Raw genomic sequence first — 25395 nt, forward strand, 5'->3', positions numbered from 1 at the left:
AGACACACAACTTCCGGAAATTACAAAACTGAAATGGCAGCGCTGGGAAGCTTGTTACGAAAGGCTTCTCCAGCAGTTATCAATGCATGTCGGAAGCCGTTGCTGGCTAGAACAAGTCCACTTTATTATGCACAGTAATTTGCTGTTATTTTTACTCATTTCTAACACTAAATTACAAGATCAGGACGTTAGAAAGTTTGTCCTTGAATCACATATTTCATAACAAAACTTGTAAAAAAATAGTAGGCATCTTTCAACTTACTTAGAGAATGCCACACATATGACGAAGTGGACTGGCAATTATCATAATCATAAGTAAAACTTAGCACCACTGGTCTTGGGAGTGCTTGCCTGTTTTCTATAATTAATCAAACTGCAAATCTTTACCTTAGGCTTAGACTAAAACTTAGAAAAATCACGCTTACAATGTATCTCGACTAGGAATTATAGTTAACCCGTACCAATGTAAACTCGTACCAACGTTAACTCGTACCACTAAAAAATAACTCGTACCAATGTAAACTCGTACCACTGCTAACTCGTACCAACTTATTTAAATGCATTTGATTGGTGTTTAATTATGAATATATACTGTTATTTTTCTCAATACCTCTTAAGTCTGTAAAATGAAAATCAGTGTTCTCCCCAGGCCGTTTTAGCCCTGCGATGTTCAGCGCTATTTGAATTCACCTCGGTGGTATCTGGGCAGACCGCAGCGCTATTGTTTTTGAATTTCAAACTTCCGGTATTATTTTGTACACATTCCGATCATGTGATCGACTGGTTTATTTATTCGAGAGATCGTTAATTAACCCAACGCTGTCAAATATCGTAGTGGCCAGTTCAATAAATGATCAAAATGGCGCCATTTGCAAAACTTTTACTGCCAAATAAACCTTTCCTTCATCGAGTTTTTCGCTTTAAAAAGATGCCGAAACTTATGAAAGGAACGAACAGTGCTAACAGAGACATATAATACATGTCTCGGGTGCTGAAAAGTTCATTTCTAAATGATATAAGGGAAGTTTTACCCCCTTCTCTGACAACGTGGTCTCGACCATTTTTTGAACCATCTCAGGGGCGGATGCAGAAATTTTCGAAAGGGGGGGTGCTAACCCAGGGCAAAGGGGGGGTGCAGGGGGGGTGCAAAACATATGTCCCGATACAAATGCATTGATCGGCAAAAATAAAGGGGGGGTGCGCACCCCCGGAACCCCCCCCCCCCTGGATCCGCCACTGCATCTACGATTATATAATTACTTTTTTTGCTATTACAACCGAACTGTCGAACCTGTATTGCTTGATGGAAGCATCCCTGTTATCAAGGGATTCATTATAAGCCCATATTTTACGATTACTTGTCCATCCATGGCTCTTTTTCAAATGGATAAGGGAATAAAACAAAACGAAAATTTTATGTAAATATATGTAAAATATCGATATTTGTCAACCAATCATCAATATAAATTAATTAAATATTGCTTTAAATTTAATGTAAATAGAGGATGGCTTGGATAAGGAATAGTATTTAATGCTAAAAGGGCCACAAGTGTAAACAGGAAGTTATGTCAGCCAGTAAGGGAGATAATTTGGGAGGGAAAGACCTAAAAGAAGTATTGTCAAATCTTGACAAACTTATCTGGTGGCAAGTATTCAAATATTTATAAAATTATCAAACACAACCTCTTAAGGTGGTAGTTGTTTCAATTGGCATAATGTATTTGATTGGTAATTCACCTTTGAAATAAAAAAAATCTCTTTAAAATATTTTTATAGGAATTCTTTCATATTCATAATTGGAGTATTTCAGCCTTTTTTTAAGCAAGTCTTTGATAACATTTGAATATTATTGAAAGGGCAATTTCATTTCTTCCTACTCATTTTTATTGAAAAGTTGTATTTTGCTAGAAATGTTAATAAAAGTAAATGTAAAAAATATCAATCTTGTCATTGAAAACTTTCTCACAGAAGCTGACAAAGACTTTATTCTTGGTCTTACATGTTCTGCAACATTACCTGTTAGTGATAAGAAATCTTCACATAGGCAGTCTGGTATAGACCCACCATGGAAAAGACTTCTCCTTGGGTTTTATAGACAGATGAGGATTATATGAATTTACAATGGAGAAAAAAAGACTTTTCTTCTATCATGTCTATATCCAGACAATAACATTAGCAAACAAAGGGGTAACTTCCATGAGCATGATGAGGACATCATTACAAGAGAAAACATCAATGGCATAATATAAGAAAAACACATAACAAATCAATTACAAACCAACCGCGCGCCGTGACAAAGTTCCTGAGAATTGTCGAAAAATCACGGGCTTACCACAGCGCTATCCAAAAATCCTGGGGAGAACACTGCCGTATATAATTTGAAAGTAAAATGACCAGTCTGTAGTTAATGTTCCATGTGTATTAGATATAGATAATACCTTGGTAGATTTGATTTGTTGTCTCCCTTGAATCATTCTTTTTTAAACTTATGCTGATAACCATTGGATTTAATTTTTAATCATTCCAAATCAGTTACATTGAATAGATTTGGGTACTTTTCTTTTGTTTCTCGAAGGAATTTTATTCACTGAAAGAATTAATTTAGTGTGTTTTAAAGGTTGTAAATTGTTTATGACCAACATGTTAAAAGTATGAATTTTTTTATATATAATATTTTGCACAAGGTAATTATTACTCACCGAGAAACTGACAACTTCTATTAAGATTTTACGGTAATGTCATGTTCATTTAACGTGTGAGATATGCATTGCTTTGAAAAAGAGTAGTGACACCTTCAAAGGAAAGTAAATGAGACCTGAAATGATCATCAGATTAGTCTTTCGTTTGCTATGTTGTCACGGTCTTGTGTGCTATTATTTAATAGCCATGGCTCAAGAGATACATACACCTTGTGTTTTATTCACATCTATATCATCCTTTAACATTTAAGATTTCACATGGTATTAAATTAATACAATAATGTTTTCAAAGATAACTGGCACTATTGTTACATAATATTAATTGGCACTATTGTTACATATAGAAAAATAAACATTCAAGAAGCACTAATGGTCGCACTAATAGTCCATGTTCACTATTCAATTTACTGGTCGGTGTTTTCTGGTGTTGGTACAGGACCATTCAAACGCATGGTCTGTTTCAGAAGTTCTGCTGTTGTGATGGAGTGGGTGGTGTACTGTTCCCACAAAGCGAATATCTTTCCCTGGACTGCTCGGACCTTCTTCCGTTGACATCTTTTAAGCTTGCCTTCACTGATGAGTTTCAATTTTTTTTAATGGTACGACTTCCCAGTGGTACGACTTTAAGTTGGTACGAGTTAACTTTTTTGGTACGAGTTAACATGGTACGAGTTTCCGTTGGTACGAGTTAACTTGCTTCCTCGACTAGTTGCCATTTGTCAGTTCATACTTTGTCTGGCAGCATTTTTGCTAAACTCTATTATCAGTTGTCCAACTGTTTACTTCACTGCTGAACTCTTAATAAAAATGAATATCATTATCAAGACTTTATATATATGTTTATATCATGAAATAGGTGAACGGTCTGACTAAATTTTATCTGACTTATTTAAAATTATATCATGATGTATGAACAGAGATTGATAAGTTTCACCAGAGCATTTAAAGTCATGTTTGTTGGTTATGTGAGTGAGTGTAATATCTACCAGTGATATTGTTTGCCTTATTAAATTACCAGAGAATAAATGCTTTTTCCCCTGGACAAATGCTTGAGAAGAATCCCAATTTGAAAAAAAATGGCTTAAAATTATTCCCAAAAGGACAACTTTTTTCCCAATAGTGCAGTCTCAGTAGTAATTGTGCATGAATACAAGCTGAAAAAAAACTCATTTTTCATGCCTAAAATGACTATGTGTGCAGATTTGAGTGTCTATTTACATGTATGTATTATCACTGACAATGAGGGGTCTTATTTCAAATGAGGGTTTACCTCTTGAAAGGGGGCCTGCAAATTGAAGTTCCAGTCAAATTCATGGTTTGGTTTATTATAAATTTCCCAATTTGATAAAAATGATGCATATTTACCCAATATAAAAGGGTACAGGTAGTTTTGAAAAAAGCCAACAATATCACTGTTTACATTGTAAAATATCAGCTGCTGGACACAATATGAAACCTGTGTGAACTCTTTTGCTACGCTCACTCAACAAAATGCTTCACACTATGACTTGCAGCTGACATTTTTACATTATCAATATGCAGAAAATCTGATAATCTGTACATTTGCTTCTATTTATGCTTATATCATGTATATCCAACCAGAACTACACAATCTTGAATGGCAATATTACAGAATCCAGACATTTACCTGAACATATAAATCAAACTGACTAATTGCTGTATGTTCATGATGTTGTCTGAAGTATAAACAAGTCACTATATGGCCTTTGACAAAGAGCAAAACTCATACCACATTGTCATATAAAACAGGTGCTGAAATGACAAATATAAAACAATTCAAACAAGAAAAATTATGTCCATATATAGGTTTTGTTAGTAAAATTTTCTCAGAAATCTTGTAATTATGAAGTAAATAAGGCCTACTGCGATTCGTCCAACTCAGGTTAACTCGAGTTAAAAGATCAGTGATAATGCACATTTGTGCAACCTTTCCAAATCAAAGTCAAAAGTCTTCCATTGAGTTGACTATAATGAGAGAAGTGAACAAAACTATATCTACATGGTTTCCTGAGCATTAAGATAAAAAAAAATCGTACTGAGTAAACAAATTAATTTTGGTTTTATTCATAAACGTCACCAACAGTTGATACACACATGAACAATATTTGTTGACTGCAAAGTGCAGGCAAAAATAAATTCCCTTTGTCCATGTTGTCAGCCTTACTCTGGCTGTATTTTGTCAAATAAACAGTTATTTTGTATCAATTTTTGATGCTGCAATTACTTGACACCCTCTTGAAACTTGACTAAACCTGCCCTGACCCAGGGTTGATGCAGAGTTAACTCGTGTAGGTTCAAAAGGTCAAACTAAGCCTTCAGGGGGTTCGGTTGTCAGTCGAGTAAAGTCGACAGGCTCCACTTACCTGAGTAGGACGATTCAAAATAGGCCTAATAAAATGGGCCATTCCAGTGGGGATGGATGGGGACATTTTTTTATGCCCCACCTACGATAGTAGAGGGGCATTATGTTTTCTGGTCTGTGGCTCCGTTCGTCTGTGCGTCCGTCCGTTCAGGTTAAAGTTTTTGGTCAAGGTAGTTTTTGATGAAGCTGAAGTCCAATCAACTTGAAACTTAGTAGACTTGTTGCTTATGATATGATCTTTCTAATTTTAAAGCCAAATTAGACTTTTGACCCCAATTTCACGGTCCACTGAACATAGAAAATGAAAGTGGGAGTTTCAGGTTAAAGTTTTTGGTCAAGGTAGTTTTTGGTGAAGCTGAAGTCCAGTCAACTTCAAACTTAGTAAACTTGTTGCTTATGATATAATCTTTTTAATTTTGAAGCCAAATTAGACTTTTGACCCCAATTTCACGGTCCACTAAACATAGAAAATGAAAGTGGGAGTTTCAGGTTAAAGTTTTTGGTCAAGGTAGTTTTTGATAAAATTAAAGTCCAATCAACTTGAAACTTAGTACATATGTTCCCTATAGTATAATCTTTCTAATTTTAATACCAAATTAGATTATTACCCAATTTCACGGTCCATGGAACATGGAAAAGGATAGTGCGAGTGGGGCATCCGTGTACTTTGGACACATTCTTGTTTTTATATGTATCAGGAAAAAAAAAAATCATAAAAAAATACCTATCAGATCTAAAAACTAAGACCTACATGTATCAGATGTAAAGTTTCTTTTCACATTGGGTGGGTGGGTTTTTTATGGGAAAAATGACCCATCAGAATTTTTTACAGCAAGGATTGTACCCATCAGAATTTTAAACGCAATACCAGATAATGCATGATACGAAACTGTCTACATTCCAAAGCACCCCTAAGATCTGACAAGACTGACATAGGCATTTTTGTAACCCCTAAGATGTAATTATTTTTAATTATTTACTGCTGCAAGACCCTCAGAAGTTTTTTGTGTGTAAGTGTTTATGTATGTGTCAGACATGTCAGATGAAAAAAACAAAAATTTCACACCCTAAGATGTATTAATTTTACACCCCTCAGAAAGGACCATCCATCCCCCTTTAGTAGACATTAACTGGAATGGCCCAATGTATGTTATCCTCCTGAAACATAAATTAGGCACCAACATAACTTTTGAACATGTTGAATACAATGTACTTGTATAGAAGCATAAGCCACATGTTTTATGGCTTCAGAAATACTGTTACTTTACATGCTCTCTTCAGTGAGATCTGTATGCTTATATCATTTCTTTTATTTATTCCAGACAAGAAAGAGGAGGAAAAGTATGGACACCAGATAAGGATTATTTAGAAAAGTATCTTTGTCCAGTTGCTTTTCCTGATGAGAAACAAACTGACTGGGTATATCCAGAAATAACAGGTTTGTATATTAACTTTAAGTACAAAACCAAAAAAAACAATCAACAACTCATAAAAAAATCTTTGTTAATTTTATAAGTTATTTAAAGATTTGTTTGAGAAACTCTGAAATATTTTATAGAGTTTACAAATGTACATGTACAATGTATTATGTATATCATCACCAGTATAACTGCAATAATTGTATTTACACTAAAATTGATAAGTAGTATTCTTAGTGGAAAATTCAACTGCACAATCTTGCAAGTTCATTTTTTTTATACAATGGATCAAATTCACAAATACTTATTCAATAACATTTTCTATATAAAAGTAGGAATGGGGTTTAATACAAATGAGACAACGCTCCACTAGAAACCAAATTGCATGGTGCATGTAGAAGTGAACAACTATAGTTTACTGTACAGTCTTCAATAATGAGCAAAACCCATACTACATACAACATGTAAGCTATACAAGACACAGAAATATGTTTGAACTTTGATACAAAAACATTATAGAATAATGTACATAAAGGTAGTAGACACATACAGAAGATCATTATATTTCAAAGGAAATTGCTCCTAATTATATAGTAAATAACTTTACAGTTTCCAACACAATGACTACGTCATATATATTAAAAAGATCTCTGTCTGTGATATGCTGGAATGAATTCAAAAGAGTGGCAAGAAAAACTCTACAAACTTTCAACTGACCTAATGGCATGACCTTGCATATTATTATCTTTTTATTAGTAATGGATGAGCATCCCTTGGAGAAACAAGTACAGAATATAACAATGAACTTTGGACCTCAGCATCCAGCAGCTCATGGTGTATTAAGAATGATTATGGTTTTGGATGGAGAAGTGAGTACATTAATAATTTGATTAACAATGGTCAATAATAATCATGATAATACAGCTTGCATGATATTGTAATCATGGGGATATTTGTACTTTCGTTACTTTGGTTGCCAAAGGTGAAAGCCGGTCTAAAACAAAACCTCAACTCTGTTTGTCCAAAAGCCCTTGGGTAGGGCTTTTATGAAAGGGAATGATTCAATATTTGGTCTGCAGCTTTATAATGTTGAGTTGTAGGGAGTAAGCAATATTTATGTCCAGCATGTAGATCATTTCCTGTTTGCCGATAGTTTGAAATTTTACAACACTTAATGTTTAGTGGCAAATATTGCATGAATATTTAGGGCAACATTTCATATAGAGAGCTACATAATTTCACTGCATTTTATTTTCAGACTGTTGAAAGATGTGATCCCCATATAGGACTTTTACACAGAGGTACAGAAAAACTCATTGAATATAAAACATACACACAGGTAATTACTACTAATGGATGCTATAAAATCACATACAATATGGGAATATTCAGTCTAAATTGTTCATTTTTCTTTTGGACAAAAGTGATCACTGCACTATGTATTTTTTCTGTACAGTAAATATTTGTTGTTAATGTCTGTGTCATTTTAGTCTTTTGTGGATAGTTGTCACATTGGCAATCATAACACATCTTCTTTTTAGCTCACGTGGCCCGAAGGGCCAAAGTGAGCTTATGCCATCACTTGGCGTCCTCCGTCGTCTGTCGTCGTAAACTATTTCAAGAATCTTCTCCTCTGAAACTACTAGGCCAAATACTTCCAAACTTTAACTGAATGTTCCTTAGGGTATCTAGTTTATAAATTGTATCCGAAGTTTTGATCTATCAACAAACATGGTCGCCATTGCTAAAAATAGAACATAGGGGTCAAAAGCAGTTTTTGGCTTATTACTCAAAAACCGAAGCATTTAGAGCAAATCTGACATGGGGTAAAATTGATTATCAGGTCACCAGATTACCTGGGTTGCTGCCCCTGAATTGGAAATTTTAAGGAAATTTTGCTGTTTTTGGTTATTATCATGAATATTATTATAGGTAGAGATAAACTGTAAACAGCAAAAATGTTCAGCAAAGTAAGACCTAAAAATAAGTCAACATGACTGAAATGGTCAGTTGACCCCTTTAGGAGTTATTGCCCTTTATAGTCAATTTTTAACCATTTTTCATAAATCTTAGTTATCTTTTACAAAAATCTTCTCCTCTGAAACTACTGGGCCAAATTGAACTAAACTTGGCCACAACCATCATTAGGGTATCTAGTTTGAAAATTGTGTCGGGTGACCTGGCCAACCAACCAAAATGGCCGCAATGGCAAAAAATAGAACATAGGGGTAAAATGCAGTTTTGGGCTTATAACTCAAAAACCAAAGCATTTAGAGCAAATCTGACATGGGGGTTAAATTGTTTATCAGGTCAAGATCTATCTGCCCTGAAATTTTCAGATGAATTGGACAACCCATTGTTGGGTTGCTGCCCCTGAATTGGTAATTTTAAGGAAATTTTGCTGTTTTGGTTATTATCTTGAATATTATTATAGATAGAGATAAACTGTAAACAGCAATAATGTTCAGCAAAGTTAGATTTACAAATAAGTCAACATGACCGAAATGGTCAGTTGACCCCTTTAGGAGTTATTGCCCTTTATAGTCAATTTTTAACCATTTTTCGTAAATCTTAGTAATCTTTTACAAAAATCCTCTCCTCTGAAACTACTGGGCCAAATTAATCCAAACTTGGCCACAATCATCTTTTGGGTATCTAGTTTAAAAAATGTGTCGGGTGACCCAGCCATCCAAACAAGATGGCTGCCACGGCTAAAAGTAGAACATAGGGGTAAAATGTCAAAAACCAAAGCATTAAGATCAAATCTGACTGTGGTTGAATTGTTTATCAGGTCAAAATCTATCTGCCCTGAAATATTCAGATGGATCGAACGACACGTTGCTAGGTTGCTGCCCCTGAATTGGTAATTTTAAGGAAATTCTGCAGTTTTTAGCTCGCCTTTCCTAAAAGGAAATGTGAGCTTTTCTCATCACTTGGCGTCCGTCGTCTGTTGTCGTTAACAATTTTTCAAACATCTTCTCCTCTGAAACTACTGAATGGATTTGGATGAAACTTAGCATGATTGTTCCGTAGATTATCCTGCACAAAGTTTGTGCTTCGATTTTTGATCCGTCAAAAAACATGGCCACCGTTACTTAAAATAGAACATAGGGGTCAAATGCAGTTTTTGGCTTATATCTCAAAAACTAAAGCATTTAAAGCAAATCTGACATGGGTAAAAATGTTCATTAGGTCAAGATCTATCAGCCCTAAAATTTTCAGATGAATCAAACAACCCATTGTTGGGTTGCTGCCACTTAATTGGTAATTTTAAGGAAATTTTGCAGTTTTTGGTCATTATCTTGAATATTATTATAGATAAAGATAAACTGTAAACAGCAAAAATGATCAGCAAAGTAAGATCTACAAATAAGTTAATATGACCAAAATTGTCAATTGACCCCTTAAGGGGTTATTGTCCTTTAATGACAATTTTTCACAATTTGTTCATCATATTTGCTAACTTTAAAAAATCTTCTCCTCTAAAACTACTCAACCAAATTCAACCAAACTTCATTTGAATGATCAGTAGGGTGTATAAAATAAAGTTTGTGTTTTATTTTCTATTTCGTCAAAAAACATGGCTGAAGGCATTGTTTACCAGGTGAGCGATTCAGGCTCTTGAGAGCCTCTTGTTTATATTGTATTCATATTTAATTTTAAAATGTATGTAATTGACCCATGTCTATCATCATTACTGCTACATGCAATGTTGAAACCTCTACTACCACACCAAAGTTATACTACATGAGGGTATCAAAGAAAGATGGCCATTTAAGAGGCAAATCTACAACATCCATTATGAGAAACTAAAAACTTGTAATTTCAACTTTTGATAAATAAACCCAAAATATATGGGGTATTCATCCAGTCTTCACGCTGAACTGCTAAATCTACAGGCCCGCAGCTCAATTTTTAAAAAATTTTAGTTAGATTCTGTTGGCCTGTAGGTCTGATTTTTACAGGCCCGAGAGCAATTTTACCAGCCTGGGCTGCCTGGGCTGCCACTCGGCGTGAAGACTGCATCCTTGACACAAAATCAGTACATGGACACCAAAAGACACATAAAAAGCAACCTTATCTGACATCATACTGTCATTAAATATGTTGAGTGAAAACTATGTCGCTAGTGACTGTAGATGGCACTACTGTTTGTGAGTGATTTTTTTAAGCCCAGTCGTAGCTCAGGGGCATTAAGTTTTACCCTTGTCTGTCTGTATGTACGTCCCAAACTTGGTTGCCCTTCTCTAACTTTAGTTTGCCTCAACCAAATGTCAGGAAATAATACTCAATGCTTATTTTTACAAAACACAGATCAAGTTTGAATGTTGGTAGCATTACTGTGTGACCATTTTAGACTTCAAAGATTCAAAGTTCGCCTCAACCAAATGTTATGAAACTTATACACAATACTTATTACCACAAAACCCAGATCTAGTACAAATTTGGGTAGGGTCATTTTTACCGTTCTACATTATGTGCCTTTATAACATTATATGATATGCAATGTGTGGCATATCTGTGTCCCATGGACACATTCCCCATTTATTTAAATATTATCTTTTGCAGGCTTTACCTTACTTTGATAGATTAGACTATGTGTCAATGATGTGTAGTGAACAATGTTATTCAATGGCTGTTGAGAAACTTCTTAATATAGAGGTACCAGAGAGGGCAAAATGGATTAGAAGTAAGGAATATCGATTTTTTTTTATTAAACACTATTTGTATATATAGATATCAAAAGTCTGCCTATTTTTAAAATAATGAATGAAACTTGCTGATTCACAGTCAAATTGTTTCACAAAAGACTGATAATAATCACATCTGATGTTGATTTTTCAATCTGATAAAAAAAATGTTTTATAATATTTTATTTTAAAGTGAATTTACAGGGCCAAATAATCTCCAAAATGTACATTCTCCCTTTTGCATTTCACATAACATTTGGATTTGAATATTAGTTTTCATAATTTTTCTGACAAGATGAATGGCGCAAACAAAAGTCTTTTACCTCTTTTTTGTGGATTTCAAAGAAAAAATCTTTTTAACAGGTTAAAGGTATACGGGGAGTTTAAAGTTAAATACAATTATTTTAAAAATCAGTGTCATTAATTGTCTTGGACCATATGTATGCAGTCCTTGGTCAAATTGAATTATTTGAGTAATCTCCCCTTGTATGACTGAGTTAAAAAAAAAACGAATCTTACAAAAAAATTCTGTTAATGTTTAAACAGTTGTAAAATAAAATGAAACACATAATTTTCTTTATTGAAATGAGAGGTGTTTGTTTCATGTCATAAAATAACAAGGAAAAAAAAAAGCTGTACATACAAGCCCGAATAAAACACACCTTGACTAAAATAGTTTGTACTTTCACGGTTAATAACAGTTACAATTTACTCTACTTCAGCCATGTTTGCTGAAATAACCAGAATATTAAATCACATAATGGGTATTGGTACTCATGCTTTGGATGTTGGAGCCATGACACCTTTCTTCTGGTTGTTTGAAGAGAGAGAAAAGTTAATGGAGTTTTATGAACGAGTGTCAGGAGCCAGATTACATGCAGCTTACGTCAGACCTGGGGGTGTGGCTCAGGTTAGTATCATGTGATTTATTCAGGTCCAAAGAGATTTCTCCGGTTTTAGTCATTTGAGTTATTTTTATCTGGAGGTGTGTCTTAAATAAATTATAATTTGAAACCAAGACTTTAAAAAATTCATCAGCAAACGATTTTTTAAAAAATCATAAAAATTGACCTCCATATACATGACTATGATTGCATATTTCATACCAACTTGAGCAATGTATTGCAAATACTGTGGATTAATTTTGTTTCGTCTGTATCAATTTTCGTGGATTGCTGAAAACTTACAAATATGGTGGTTTTGTCAAAATCTGTATACATTGTATACCATATACAAAGCCTATTGAAATATGTTATTTGTTGAACATTTGAATTTCTGGTACACCTCCACCCACAAAACCCACAAAAAATGGTATCCAACAAATAATAGTGAATTCACAGTAAATAACAATCAAAATTATTAAGAATTTTGGCAAGTGGTTTCTTTTATCATATCAATATTGTTTTCTATTACATGTTGAAAAAATCATATTAATAGTGTGAAAGCCTATACATCATTTGTACATTAGAGCATCATATATATCATACAGTTAATTAGTGCATTTGACTTATATAGATATGGTTTGTGTGTATGTTTATGGGTGAACATTTTTTTTAATGTATGAAAAAAGCAGTTCAATGCAACTGTAGGATCAATTAAAACGCAGATCAGTTTTTTGAATGACCAAATATTTATCTTTCAGGATCTGCCATTAGGTTTGATGGACGATATATACCAGTGGTGTCAACAGTTTGGTCAACGTATTGATGAAACTGACCAGCTGTTAACAAACAATCAGATCTGGAAAACACGAACTATAGATGTTGGTATTGTCTCATCTGAGGATGCTCTCAATTATGGTTTCAGGTGACTATTAAGAAAATCTAAGAAGTAGCTTCTCACAATCATTACATCTTCATGGTGAAGAACTGTTAGTTGCCATTTAGATAATTGCAACATATTCTTAAGATCTGGTTTTTGCTGTTTTTGTCGAGCCTGGGAAGACATACAGATAGTGATCCAGCGACAGCGTTAGCTTACTTCTTAAAAGCTTTATATCTTAGAAGGTGAAAGACCTGGATGCTTCATACTTTGTATATGGATGCCTCATGTTATGAAGTTTTCATCAGTCACATGTCCAATGTCCAATTTTAATGGTTCAGTGACTACTGAAAAAAAAGTTTAGATTTCTTGTAATGTTAAATTCTCTCTTATGATAAGTAATAGGATTACTATATTTGGTATGTGCGTACCTTGCAAGGTCCTCATGCCCGTCAGACAGTTTTCACTTTACCTCAACCTCATTTCATGGATCAGTGAACAAGGTTGAGTTTTGGTGGCCAAGTCCATATCTCAGATACTATAAGCAAAAGGTCGAGTATATTTGCTGTATGGAACGACTGTAAGGTGTACATGTCCAACTGGCAGGTCTCATCTGACCTTGACCTTATTTTCATGGTTCAGTGTTTATAGTTAAGTTTTTGTGTTTTGGTCTGTTTTTCTTATACTGTTTGCAATAGGTATATTATATTTGGTGTATGGAATGATTGTAAGGTGTACATGTCTATCTGGCAGGTGTCATCTGACCCTGACCTCATTTTCATTGTTCAGTGGTCAAAAATATTTTTTTTTAGTTTTGATCTTTTTTCTAATACTATATATGCAATAGGACAATTATATTTGGTGTATGGAAATATTTTATGATATTTATGTCAGTGGCACAGGTTTTATTTGACCTTGACCATATATGGGAATGAAGAGATGGCATACCTGTTAGAGAATTTTCATAAAATTCTGGAAAGAAATGGATGTAATTTAGATCAAAAGACAATAAAATTAACATGAACAAATTTTGTTTTGGTTTGCCAAATAGATAAAACAATTTGTTGTGTAACTGTATACCAGCACAGATTAATCATGGTTAAAAATATTTTTAGATAAGCCAAAGAAATCATGCAATAAAATTATATATTTAACATTTGAGTCTGATTTTTTCAGTGGTGTAATGTTACGAGGATCAGGTATAGAGTGGGATTTGAGGAAGGTCCAGCCTTATGATGCTTATGATAAAGTAGAATTTGACGTACCTATTGGAAGGAAAGGAGATTGCTGGGACAGGTATGTGTTCAGAAAATAATCTCTACATAAAAAGCAGATCATAAGAAAATAATCTCTACATAAAAGAGCAGCTCATAAGAAATAATCTCTACATAAAAGAGTAGCTTGTAAGAAAATATCTCTACATAAAAGAACAGCTCGTAAGAAAATAATCTACATAAAAGAGCAGCTCATAAGAAATAATCTCCACATACAAGAGCAGCTCATAAGAAAATAATCTCTACATAAAAGAGCAGCTCATAAGAAATAATCTCTACATAAAAGAGTAGCTCATTAGAAATAATCTCCACATACAAGAGCAGCTCATAAGAAAATAATCTCTACATAAAAAAGCAGCTCATAAGAAATAATCTACATAAAAGAGCAGCTCATAAGAAATAATCTCTACATAAAAGAGTAGCTCATTAGAAATAATCTCCACATACAAGAGCAGCTCATAAGAAAATAATCTCTACATAAAATGCAGCTCGTAAGAAAATAATCTACATAAAAAACAGCTCAAAAGAAATAATCTCCACATACAAGAGCAGCTCATAAGAAAATAATCTCTACATAAAGGAACAGATCATAAAAAAATAATCTCTACATAAAAGAGCAGCTCATAAGAAATAATCTCCACATAAAATAGCAGCTCATAAGAAAATAATCTCTACATAAAAGAGCAGCTCATAAGAAATAATCTCCACATACAAGAGCAGCTCATAAGAAAATAATCTCTACATAAAAGAGCAGCTCATAAGATAATAATCTCTACCTAAAAGAACAGATCATAAGAAAATAATCTCTACGTAAAAGAGCAGCTCGTAAGAAAATAATCTACATAAAAGAGCAGCTCATAAGAAATAATCTCTGCATACAAGAGCAGCTCGTAAGAAAATAATCTCTACATAAAAGAGCAGCTCGTAAGAAAATAATCACTACATAAAAGAGAAGCTCGTAAGAAAATAATCACTACATAAAAGAGAAGCTCATAAAAAAATAATCTCTACATAAAAGAGCAGCTCATAAGAAATAATCTCTACATAAAAGAGCAGCTCATAAGAAATAATCTCTACATAAAAGAGCAGCTCATAAGAAAAAAATCTCCACTTACAAGCAGCTCATAAGAAAATAATCTCTACATAAAAGAGTAGCTTGTAAGAAAATAATCTACATAAAAGAGCTGCTCATGAGAAAAAAATCTCTACATAAAACATTTGTAAAAGAGCAGCTCATAAGAAAATAATCTCTACATAAAGAGTAGCTCATAAGAAAATAATCTCTACAAAAGAGAGCAGCTCATAAGAAAATAATCTCTCCATAAAAGAGGATGGAGAACCGGAAATTACTTTTTTGTTGAAGAACCCAAACTTTTTGATATTGTTCTGAGCTATCTACTATAGAAAAAAGACAAAAATGTTAATTTTGTATGGTCTAAAAATTAAGAAGGTAGAAAAAAAGACAATAAATAGCTGCATATAAAAATAAGAAGGATGTGGTGTGCTTGCCATGAGACAATTCTCCACCAGAGACCAAATGGTGTAGAAATGAGTTGGTAGTTGACTAGAAATGACAAAACATGAAAAAATGTATCCATGAAATATTAGTAGGTTTATAGTTTCAGATACTTGTTGTAATGAATTATTACTAGTAGAAAGAATAATTAATGTATTTGAATATCTTATATTAATAGAGTTATAATTAGGGACGACATCAAAAGTGCAATGAAGGATAAAAATCTTAATTCACATAGTTTTTTCACTGACCCCCACACCCCCCTCTTAACTTAATTTGGGAAAAATAGATTGACCAATAGGGATATATGTAAAATCGATTTTAGATTAACAAAAGTTGCAGCCATGTTGACTCCCCCACCCCAAACTATTTGATTTAAGTTCTTTTCCTACATCGATCTTTTGATGTCGTCCCTTTATGGAATATATATTGTACAATGATTGTATCTCTTTAACTAGGTATTTGATTCGTATGGAAGAGATGAGACAGAGTTTGAGAATTATACTCCAGTGTTTGAATAAAATGCCAACTGGAGAAATTAAAGTAGATGATAACAAAGTTTGTCCTCCAAGCAGAGCTGAAATGAAGGTAATTAGGTTAGAATTGATTAGTGTAAGATTGCATATTTTAGTGCTAGTATAATGTTGTTGCATTTTTGTTGTCAGTGTAGTCATTATCTATTTTAAAACAAATGGATTTATTTATTTCAGGTTTTTTTCACTACTCCCAAAACAAAATCTACTTGGTGTTGATAGGCATTTTGATTTCGAAGATTATATCTGTGTCAATAACCGAATTAAAATAGCCAATGAACTATGTTTTGCTAGATTTAATTCAATTCAATATTTTATTTAACATTTGTTTAAGTCTCATCTCTCAATAATATATAATACAACATTACATTAAATGTAAAAATATATAAATATAAAAAGAGAGCCATTCTGTACAGAATTACAAGAGACTATAACATTAAAAATTATATAAAGAATGCATCTATTATAAAACATATTGACATTAACATTATTTACAGTATAAAACATTTCTACGTCTATTTAAAATAAGATTACAGGCTTTGGCACAGCTACGAATCATATTATTATCTGTAAATAAAAACACTAATTTCTGTTTATCATCATAAGACATAAAATCACTATTAAAATGTGTTGCTTCATCAAATAATTTTTTTCTAAAATCATCATACAAAGGACACGATAAAATAACATGGGCTTCATCTTCTAAAATATTCATACAATTATCACAGACTCGATCTTTTAAAATTAATTTTTCAAATCTCCCCGTTTCTATTCTTAGTGGGCAGTATTATATATTCAACTGATTTTGTTTGAAAAAACAATCCAATTATTAAATGGTTAATTTATAAAGTTAATTCTATGAACAATTTTACATGTAAAAGTTATATCAATGTCCTTTTGTTTATCTGTAATGGCCTGCAGTTTTAGGATAGATAAGAAGGCAAACACAAAGATAATTCTTTTATGCTCCTACCCAAGGATCTGGAAATCTTTTCACCTAATTTCAGTCATTTTGAGATAACTTTAAATGTGGTAATTTTTTTTTTGGTCAAAATTACATTACTGAGTATGCTCATACTCTTAGCATCAACAAACTTGTTTAACTGTTGCATGGCATTTACTTCATGAATTTTCCCACCATTTTCCTAATATCTTTCAAGAGCAATTAAGGGACGGCAACAGTTTAAAAATGAAATGATTTTAATGACTCAGAACGATAAATTTCTCAGACATTGCAAATGTTTTTTTTTGCTTTTGAAGACACAATTAAAACAGGATGTTTTGCAACTATACTAAAACAAGCAATCCCTGAGACATTTCTGGGATTAGTTTTGTTTATCAAATTCAAAGGAATTCATCGTCGTATTAATTGTTTTTCTTTGATAGTGTTTGAATTTTAATTATAATAGTTGCACTTGCTTTATTTAATAGCATGAAATCACTTTGAATTAAGATTTAGTGTCTAATATGTGGAAAAGAATTTCAAGCATGCACATTACATAGTAAACAAAGTATGTGTGTTAGTAGTAAAAAAGTTTTAATTTAATTTTAATCAGAATAGACAATTGTCTTAGCTGAAAAGTAATTAAATAATGAAGACAGTTGTTATGGAATTTTAATTTCTTTATAATATTAGTTCTGAGCTTGTAATCAATAGCCAGGTGTGAATTAAAAATACAGGTATAAAAAAAATTAGTGATCATAAGCCAATATTTCCCAGAGGCATTAATGTAGTTTATTAAGAGGGCCCTTAGGATTATAACACTATACTGGCGTGGCAGTTTTATTACAGGAAAGGGATAACAAAACAAAAACAAGTTCAAAAGGGCGATTTAGAATCTCGATCTATACGAAAGGACCAAAATTATCTGATAAAAATTAAACTTGTCCTAAATCCTAATTACTTGTTTAGGACAAGACTGGCAAATATGACCGTTTCCGGGCCCTTGTTCCTTCCTATACTTTAAAGATGGGTAGTGTTTCTCTTCTACTTAGGCCATTTATCTTTCTATTTTAATTTCTGCATGAACAAACGAGAAAGACACATATCTGAAATTTGAATAATACCACAGATATATAGGTGTTAAATCTGAGACACTTCACTTGTCTTTCAAAACGAATGCCCCTTTTTAAGCTGAACATAGACAATTTAGGATTTACAGACAAGAACTTGGCCTTCCTCAATCAATTGAAATTTTGAAATGTATTTTGGGACCATATAACATAGATCTAATTTGACTGATTTCTTTTTGTCTTTATAGGTGTGGGTAATTGTGTTCCATAGACACCCTCTGTTTTTATTTATTTCTGGCCTTTTAATTTTTTTTAATTATTCATCTACACATTCTTTTCAGAATTCTATGGAAGCATTGATTCACCACTTTAAACTGTTTACAGAAGGTTATAATGTCCCACCAGGATCTACATATACAGCTATAGAGGCACCAAAGGTATGTTTACAGAAGGTTATAATGTCCCACCAGGATCTACATATACAGCTATAGAGGCACCAAAGGTATGTTTACAGAAGGTTATAATGTCCCACCAGGATCTACATATACAGCTATAGAGGCTCCAAAGGTATGTTTACAGAAGGTTATAATGTCCCACCAGGATCTACATATACAGCTATAGAGGCTCCAAAGGTATGTTTACAGAAGGTTATAATGTCCCAGCAGGATCTACATATACAGCTATAGAGGCACCAAAGGTATGTTTACAGAAGGTTATAATGTCCCACCAGGATCTACATATACAGCTATAGAGGCACCAAAGGTATGTTTACAGAAGGTTATAATGTCCCAGCAGGATCTACATATACAGCTATAGAGGCACCAAAGGTATGTTTACAGAAGGTTATAATGTCCCACCAGGATCTACATATACAGCTATAGAGGCACCAAAGGTATGTTTACAGAAGGTTATAATGTCCCACCAGGATCTACATATACAGCTATAGAGGCACCAAAGGTATGTTTACAGAAGGTTATAATGTCCCACCAGGATCTACATATACAGCTATAGAGGCACCAAAGGTATGTTTACAGAAGGTTATAATGTCCCAGCAGGATCAACATATACAGCTATAGAGGCACCAAAGGTATGTTTACAGAAGGTTGTAATGTCCCACCAGGATCTACATATACAGCTATAGAGGCACCAAAGGTATGTTTACAGAAGGTTATAATGTCCCACCAGGATCTACATATACAGCTATAGAGGCACCAAAGGTATGTTTACAGAAGGTTATAATGTCCCACCAGGATCTACATATACAGCTATAGAGGCACCAAAGGTATGTTTACAGAAGGTTATAATGTCCCACCAGAATCTACATATACAGCTATAGAGGCACCAAAGGTATGTTTACAGAAGGTTATAATGTCCCACCAGGATCTACATATACAGCTATAGAGGCACCAAAGGTATGTTTACAGAAGGTTATAATGTCCCACCAGGATCTACATATACAGCTATAGAGGCACCAAAGGTAGGTTTACAGAAGGTTATAATGTCCCACCAGGATCTACATATACAGCTATAGAGGCACCAAAGGTATGTTTACAGAAGGTTATAATGTCCCACCAGAATCTACATATACAGCTATAGAGGCACCAAAGGTATGTTTACAGAAGTTATAATGTCCCACCAGGATCTACATATACAGCTATAGAGGCACCAAAGGTATGTTTACAGAAGGTTATAATGTCCCACCAGGATCTACATATACAGCTATAGAGGCACCAAAGGTATGTTTACAGAAGGTTATAATGTCCCACCAGGATCTACATATACAGCTATAGAGGCACCAAAGGTATGTTTACAGAAGGTTATAATGTCCCACCAGAATCTACATATACAGCTATAGAGGCACCAAAGGTATGTTTACAGAAGTTATAATGTCCCACCAGGATCTACATATACAGCTATAGAGGCACCAAAGGTATGTTTACAGAAGGTTATAATGTCCCACCAGGATCTACATATACAGCTATAGAGGCACCAAAGGTATGTTTACAGAAGGTTATAATGTCCCAGCAGGATCTACATATACAGCTATAGAGGCACCAAAGGTATGTTTACAGAAGGTTATAATGTCCCACCAGGATCTACATATACAGCTATAGAGGCACCAAAGGTATGTTTACAGAAGGTTATAATGTCCCAGCAGGATCTACATATACAGCTATAGAGGCTCCAAGGCACCAAAGGTATGTTTACAGAAGGTTATAATGTCCCACCAGGATCTACATATACAGCTATAGAGGCACCAAAGGTATGTTTACAGAAGGTTATAATGTCCCACCAGGATCTACATATACAGCTATAGAGGCACCAAAGGTATGTTTACAGAAGGTTATAATGTCCCACCAGGATCTACATATACAGCTATAGAGGCTCCAAAGGTATGTTTACAGAAGGTTATAATGTCCCAGCAGGATCTACATATACAGCTATAGAGGCACCAAAGGTATGTTTACAGAAGGTTATAATGTCCCACCAGGATCTACATATACAGCTATAGAGGCACCAAAGGTATGTTTACAGAAGGTTATAATGTCCCACCAGGATCTACATATACAGCTATAGAGGCACCAAAGGTATGTTTACAGAAGGTTATAATGTCCCACCAGGATCTACATATACAGCTATAGAGGCTCCAAAGGTATGTTTACAGAAGGTTATAATGTCCCACCAGGATCTACATATACAGCTATAGAGGCACCAAAGGTATGTTTACAGAAGGTTATAATGTCCCACCAGGATCTACATATACAGCTATAGAGGCTCCAAAGGTATGTTTACAGAAGGTTATAATGTCCCACCAGGATCTACATATACAGCTATAGAGGCTCCAAAGGTATGTTTACAGAAGGTTATAATGTCCCACCAGGATCTACATATACAGCTATAGAGGCACCAAAGGTATGTTTACAGAAGGTTATAATGTCCCACCAGGATCTACATATACAGCTATAGAGGCACCAAAGGTATGTTTACAGAAGGTTATAATGTCCCACCAGGATCTACATATACAGCTATAGAGGCTCCAAAGGTATGTTTACAGAAGGTTATAATGTCCCACCAGGATCTACATATACAGCTATAGAGGCTCCAAAGGTATGTTTACAGAAGGTTATAATGTCCCACCAGGATCTACATATACAGCTATAGAGGCACCAAAGGTATGTTTACAGAAGGTTATAATGTCCCACCAGGATCTACATATACAGCTATAGAGGCACCAAAGGTATGTTTACAGAAGGTTATAATGTCCCACCAGGATCTACATATACAGCTATAGAGGCACCAAAGGTATGTTTACAGAAGGTTATAATGTCCCACCAGGATCTACATATACAGCTATAGAGGCACCAAAGGTATGTTTACAGAAGGTTATAATGTCGCTCCAAAGGTATGTTTACAGAAGGTTATAATGTCCCACCAGGATCTACATATACAGCTATAGAGGCACCAAAGGTATGTTTACAGAAGGTTATAATGTCCCACCAGGATCTACATATACAGCTATAGAGGCACCAAAGGTATGTTTACAGAAGGTTATAATGTCCCACCAGGATCTACATATACAGCTATAGAGGCACCAAAGGTATGTTTACAGAAGGTTATAATGTCCCACCAGGATCTACATATACAGCTATAGAGGCACCAAAGGTATGTTTACAGAAGGTTATAATGTCCCACCAGGATCTACATATACAGCTATAGAGGCTCCAAGGCACCAAAGGTATGTTTACAGAAGGTTATAATGTCCCACCAGGATCTACATATACAGCTATAGAGGCACCAAAGGTATGTTTACAGAAGGTTATAATGTCCCACCAGGATCTACATATACAGCTATAGAGGCACCAAAGGTATGTTTACAGAAGGTTATAATGTCCCACCAGGATCTACATATACAGCTATAGAGGCACCAAAGGTATGTTTACAGAAGGTTATAATGTCCCACCAGGATCTACATATACAGCTATAGAGGCACCAAAGGTATGTTTACAGAAGGTTATAATGTCCCACCAGGATCTACATATACAGCTATAGAGGCTCCAAAGGTATGTTTACAGAAGGTTATAATGTCCCAGCAGGATCTACATATACAGCTATAGAGGCACCAAAGGTATGTTTACAGAAGGTTATAATGTCCCAGCAGGATCTACATATACAGCTATAGAGGCTCCAAAGGTATGTTTACAGAAGGTTATAATGTCCCACCAGGATCTACATATACAGCTATAGAGGCACCAAAGGTATGTTTACAGAAGGTTATAATGTCCCAGCAGGATCTACATATACAGCTATAGAGGCACCAAAGGTATGTTTACAGAAGGTTATAATGTCCCACCAGGTCTACATATACAGCTATAGAGGCACCAAAGGTACGTTTACAGAAGGTTATAATGTCCCACCAGGATCTACATATACAGCTATAGAGGCACCAAAGGTATGTTTACAGAAGGTTATAATGTCCCACCAGGATCTACATATACAGCTATAGAGGCACCAAAGGTATGTTTACAGAAGGTTATAATGTCCCACCAGGATCAACATATACAGCTATAGAGGCTCCAAAGGTATGTTTACAGAAGGTTATAATGTCCCACCAGGATCTACATATACAGCTATAGAGGCACCAAAGGTATGTTTACAGAAGGTTAAAATGTCCCACCAGGATCAACATATACAGCTATAGAGGCACCAAAGGTATGTTTACAGAAGGTTAAAATGTCCCACCAGGATCAACATATACAGCTATAGAGGCACCAAAGGTATGTTTACAGAAGGTTATAATGTCCCACCAGGATCTACATATACAGCTATAGAGGCACCAAAGGTATGTTTACAGAAGGTTATAATGTCCCACCAGGATCTACATATACAGCTATAGAGGCTCCAAAGGTATGTTTACAGAAGGTTATAATGTCCCACCAGGATCAACATATACAGCTATAGAGGCACCAAAGGTATGTTTATAGAAGGTTAAAATGTCCCACCAGGATCAACATATACAGCTATAGAGGCACCAAAGGTAAACCATCATGTTGGAAACTTCAGTATGCAAAGTTTTTCTAATTTTTTCTATATATATATCTTGCAGTTGTACGAATATCCTGGCTGTGTTAGCCATTTGAGCTATTGAAATTACTTGCCATCATAAACTTTGAAAAAAATATTTTCCATTGAAATCACTTCACCAATTGTCTTTTGTTTCTGCTCCTCAACCAACTTGGCCACCATACATGCCATATGTAAAAATAGAACTTAAGTGTAAAATGCAAGTTATTGTCTAATTAATATCTTGAAAACCATGTTATAGGTTTTTTTTTTGAAATACTAGAATGTAATTTTATGTCCACCAAAATTATCCAACAACTCCTCAAACAAGTGATTGCCCTTGAATAATAATTCTGTTAATTAAGTTTAATGTTTTGGTTAAGAGGGTAAAAAAAGACTTAGGTTTGCAGTTTGCCACGGTATAAAAGGAGAAGGTGATTAAATATTTGTTTTAATTGCTATTTAGGGTGAATTTGGTGTGTATCTGGTATCCGATGGAACCAACAAACCTTACAGATGTAAAATTAAAGCTCCAGGATTTGCTCATTTGGTAAGTACTTAAAAAACTGATATGTGATTAGTATGCTATTGATTTACTTAGATGAGCAACATTACAAGTGCCAAATGTGGAGTAGGATCTGTTGACCCTTCTGGAGAACCTGATATCACCTCTTGTGTTTGGTGGGGTTGATGTTGCTGAGTCTTTGGTGTATCTTTGTTATATTTTTAAAAGTGCTGTTTGTATCTGTATTTTATTTTTTCATGGGATTTGTATGTTTTGTTTCTACTTATGAGTTTGAATATCCTCTTGGTATCTTTTGCCTCTCCTTTATCAGGGACCTCCATGGATGAAAATTGAACCATGGAAGAACTTTCATCATCACAAACCGTGTCTACGCCGTACAGTGTAGCGCGATCAAAAGTATTTCATACCTCCATATAAGGAATGGTGAACATTCTAATTCATTGCTTATTTAAATTATATTTATTTGTATTTTCATTATAGAAGTATAAATATTTTCAATAATTTACGTTTGAAACCATTCAAATGCCAAGCCTTCATGGTCCCACCCCTTAGTAGAGAATGACCAAAAGCTGTCATGAAGGTCCCCATGTAGTTTTCTTGATATTTTTGGTATTTGTTACTGGGGTTAAAAATCATGTGAAGCTTGTTTTCATTACCAATAACTTAATGTTTTCTCCATTCCCTAAAAGGAATGTTTGAATTTTCTCTCTTGTAAACAAATTGTTATTCTATATTCAGCACATGTTTTTGTTACACATTTTAGGCTGGTCTGGACCATATATCAAAAAGACATATGTTGGCTGATATTGTGGCTATTATTGGTAAGATTTTTGAAAACATTATTTAAGAATGTCATATGTAATTTCTAGAGCTTAAAGTTCACTGAATTTTACGATCAGAGGACAAATTCTATCATGAAAGAAATATTTTATCTCATTGACTATGGGAAAGTCTACACAAGCTCATAATTTGTCATATTGAGTAGAGCTCAACTGATATTAGATAATAAAATCTAAATTTGATAGATATATGGAATTTAAAGTTGATGAAATGAGCTTATTTTAAGTTTTTTTACTATTTTAAATGATTGAAAACTATCCCAAGAATTTTAGATAAAAAAAAAATTATAAAATATTTTCAGTTAATGTGTTATTTCCGTTTATTTTCAGGAACACTTGACATTGTATTTGGAGAGGTAGACAGATAACTTTTTAAACACTAAGTCAGTGACATTTTTTGAAGACATTATTAAGATATGTTGTAAATAAAATATTTATGATTTATGTGTTTTCTTTAATAGAAAGTAATTGTCTTTGAGCATTTTGATGAAGATAAGTTGAGAAAAGGACTTTGGATGCATGACATTTATAACATTGTTTTCATTTATGAAAGCTCTGATGACACATTTCTATCATCTGTTATTCATCAATAATTTAATTTTGGATGTAATGCATCTTCTGATTGGCTGACGTTGTTTTGTTTATCAGCTCATAGACATAATTTAGTCATGTGACCATGAG

The 25395-nt window shown here is 34.0% G+C and overlaps 1 protein-coding gene across 5 annotated transcripts; it reads left to right on the plus strand.

The window, feature by feature from the left end:
* On the plus strand, window positions 1-25158 carry LOC143079515 (NADH-ubiquinone oxidoreductase 49 kDa subunit-like). Of its 5 annotated transcripts, none has more exons than XM_076254890.1 (14): window positions 1-134; window positions 6405-6520; window positions 7257-7369; window positions 7759-7839; window positions 11070-11190; window positions 11914-12101; window positions 12834-12997; window positions 14129-14248; window positions 16201-16330; window positions 18630-18675; window positions 22430-22479; window positions 23816-23899; window positions 24639-24696; window positions 25045-25158. In XM_076254890.1, the coding sequence occupies exons 1-14, from the start codon at window positions 34-36 to the stop codon at window positions 25080-25082; spliced, it is 1410 nt and encodes a 469-aa protein (XP_076111005.1). In that variant the 5' UTR covers window positions 1-33; the 3' UTR covers window positions 25083-25158. The 5 variants fall into 5 exon arrangements, 4 of the variants coding, with proteins under 4 accessions (XP_076111005.1, XP_076111004.1, XP_076111003.1 ...); XM_076254889.1 differs by lacking the exon at window positions 22430-22479 and adding an exon at window positions 22819-22868; XM_076254888.1 differs by lacking the exon at window positions 22430-22479 and adding an exon at window positions 23209-23258.
* The last annotated feature ends 237 nt before the right edge of the window (window positions 25159-25395 follow it).

The sequence above is a fragment of the Mytilus galloprovincialis genome, chromosome 6 (assembly GCF_965363235.1).
Source record: "Mytilus galloprovincialis chromosome 6, xbMytGall1.hap1.1, whole genome shotgun sequence".
NCBI lineage: Eukaryota > Metazoa > Mollusca > Bivalvia > Mytilida > Mytilidae > Mytilus > Mytilus galloprovincialis.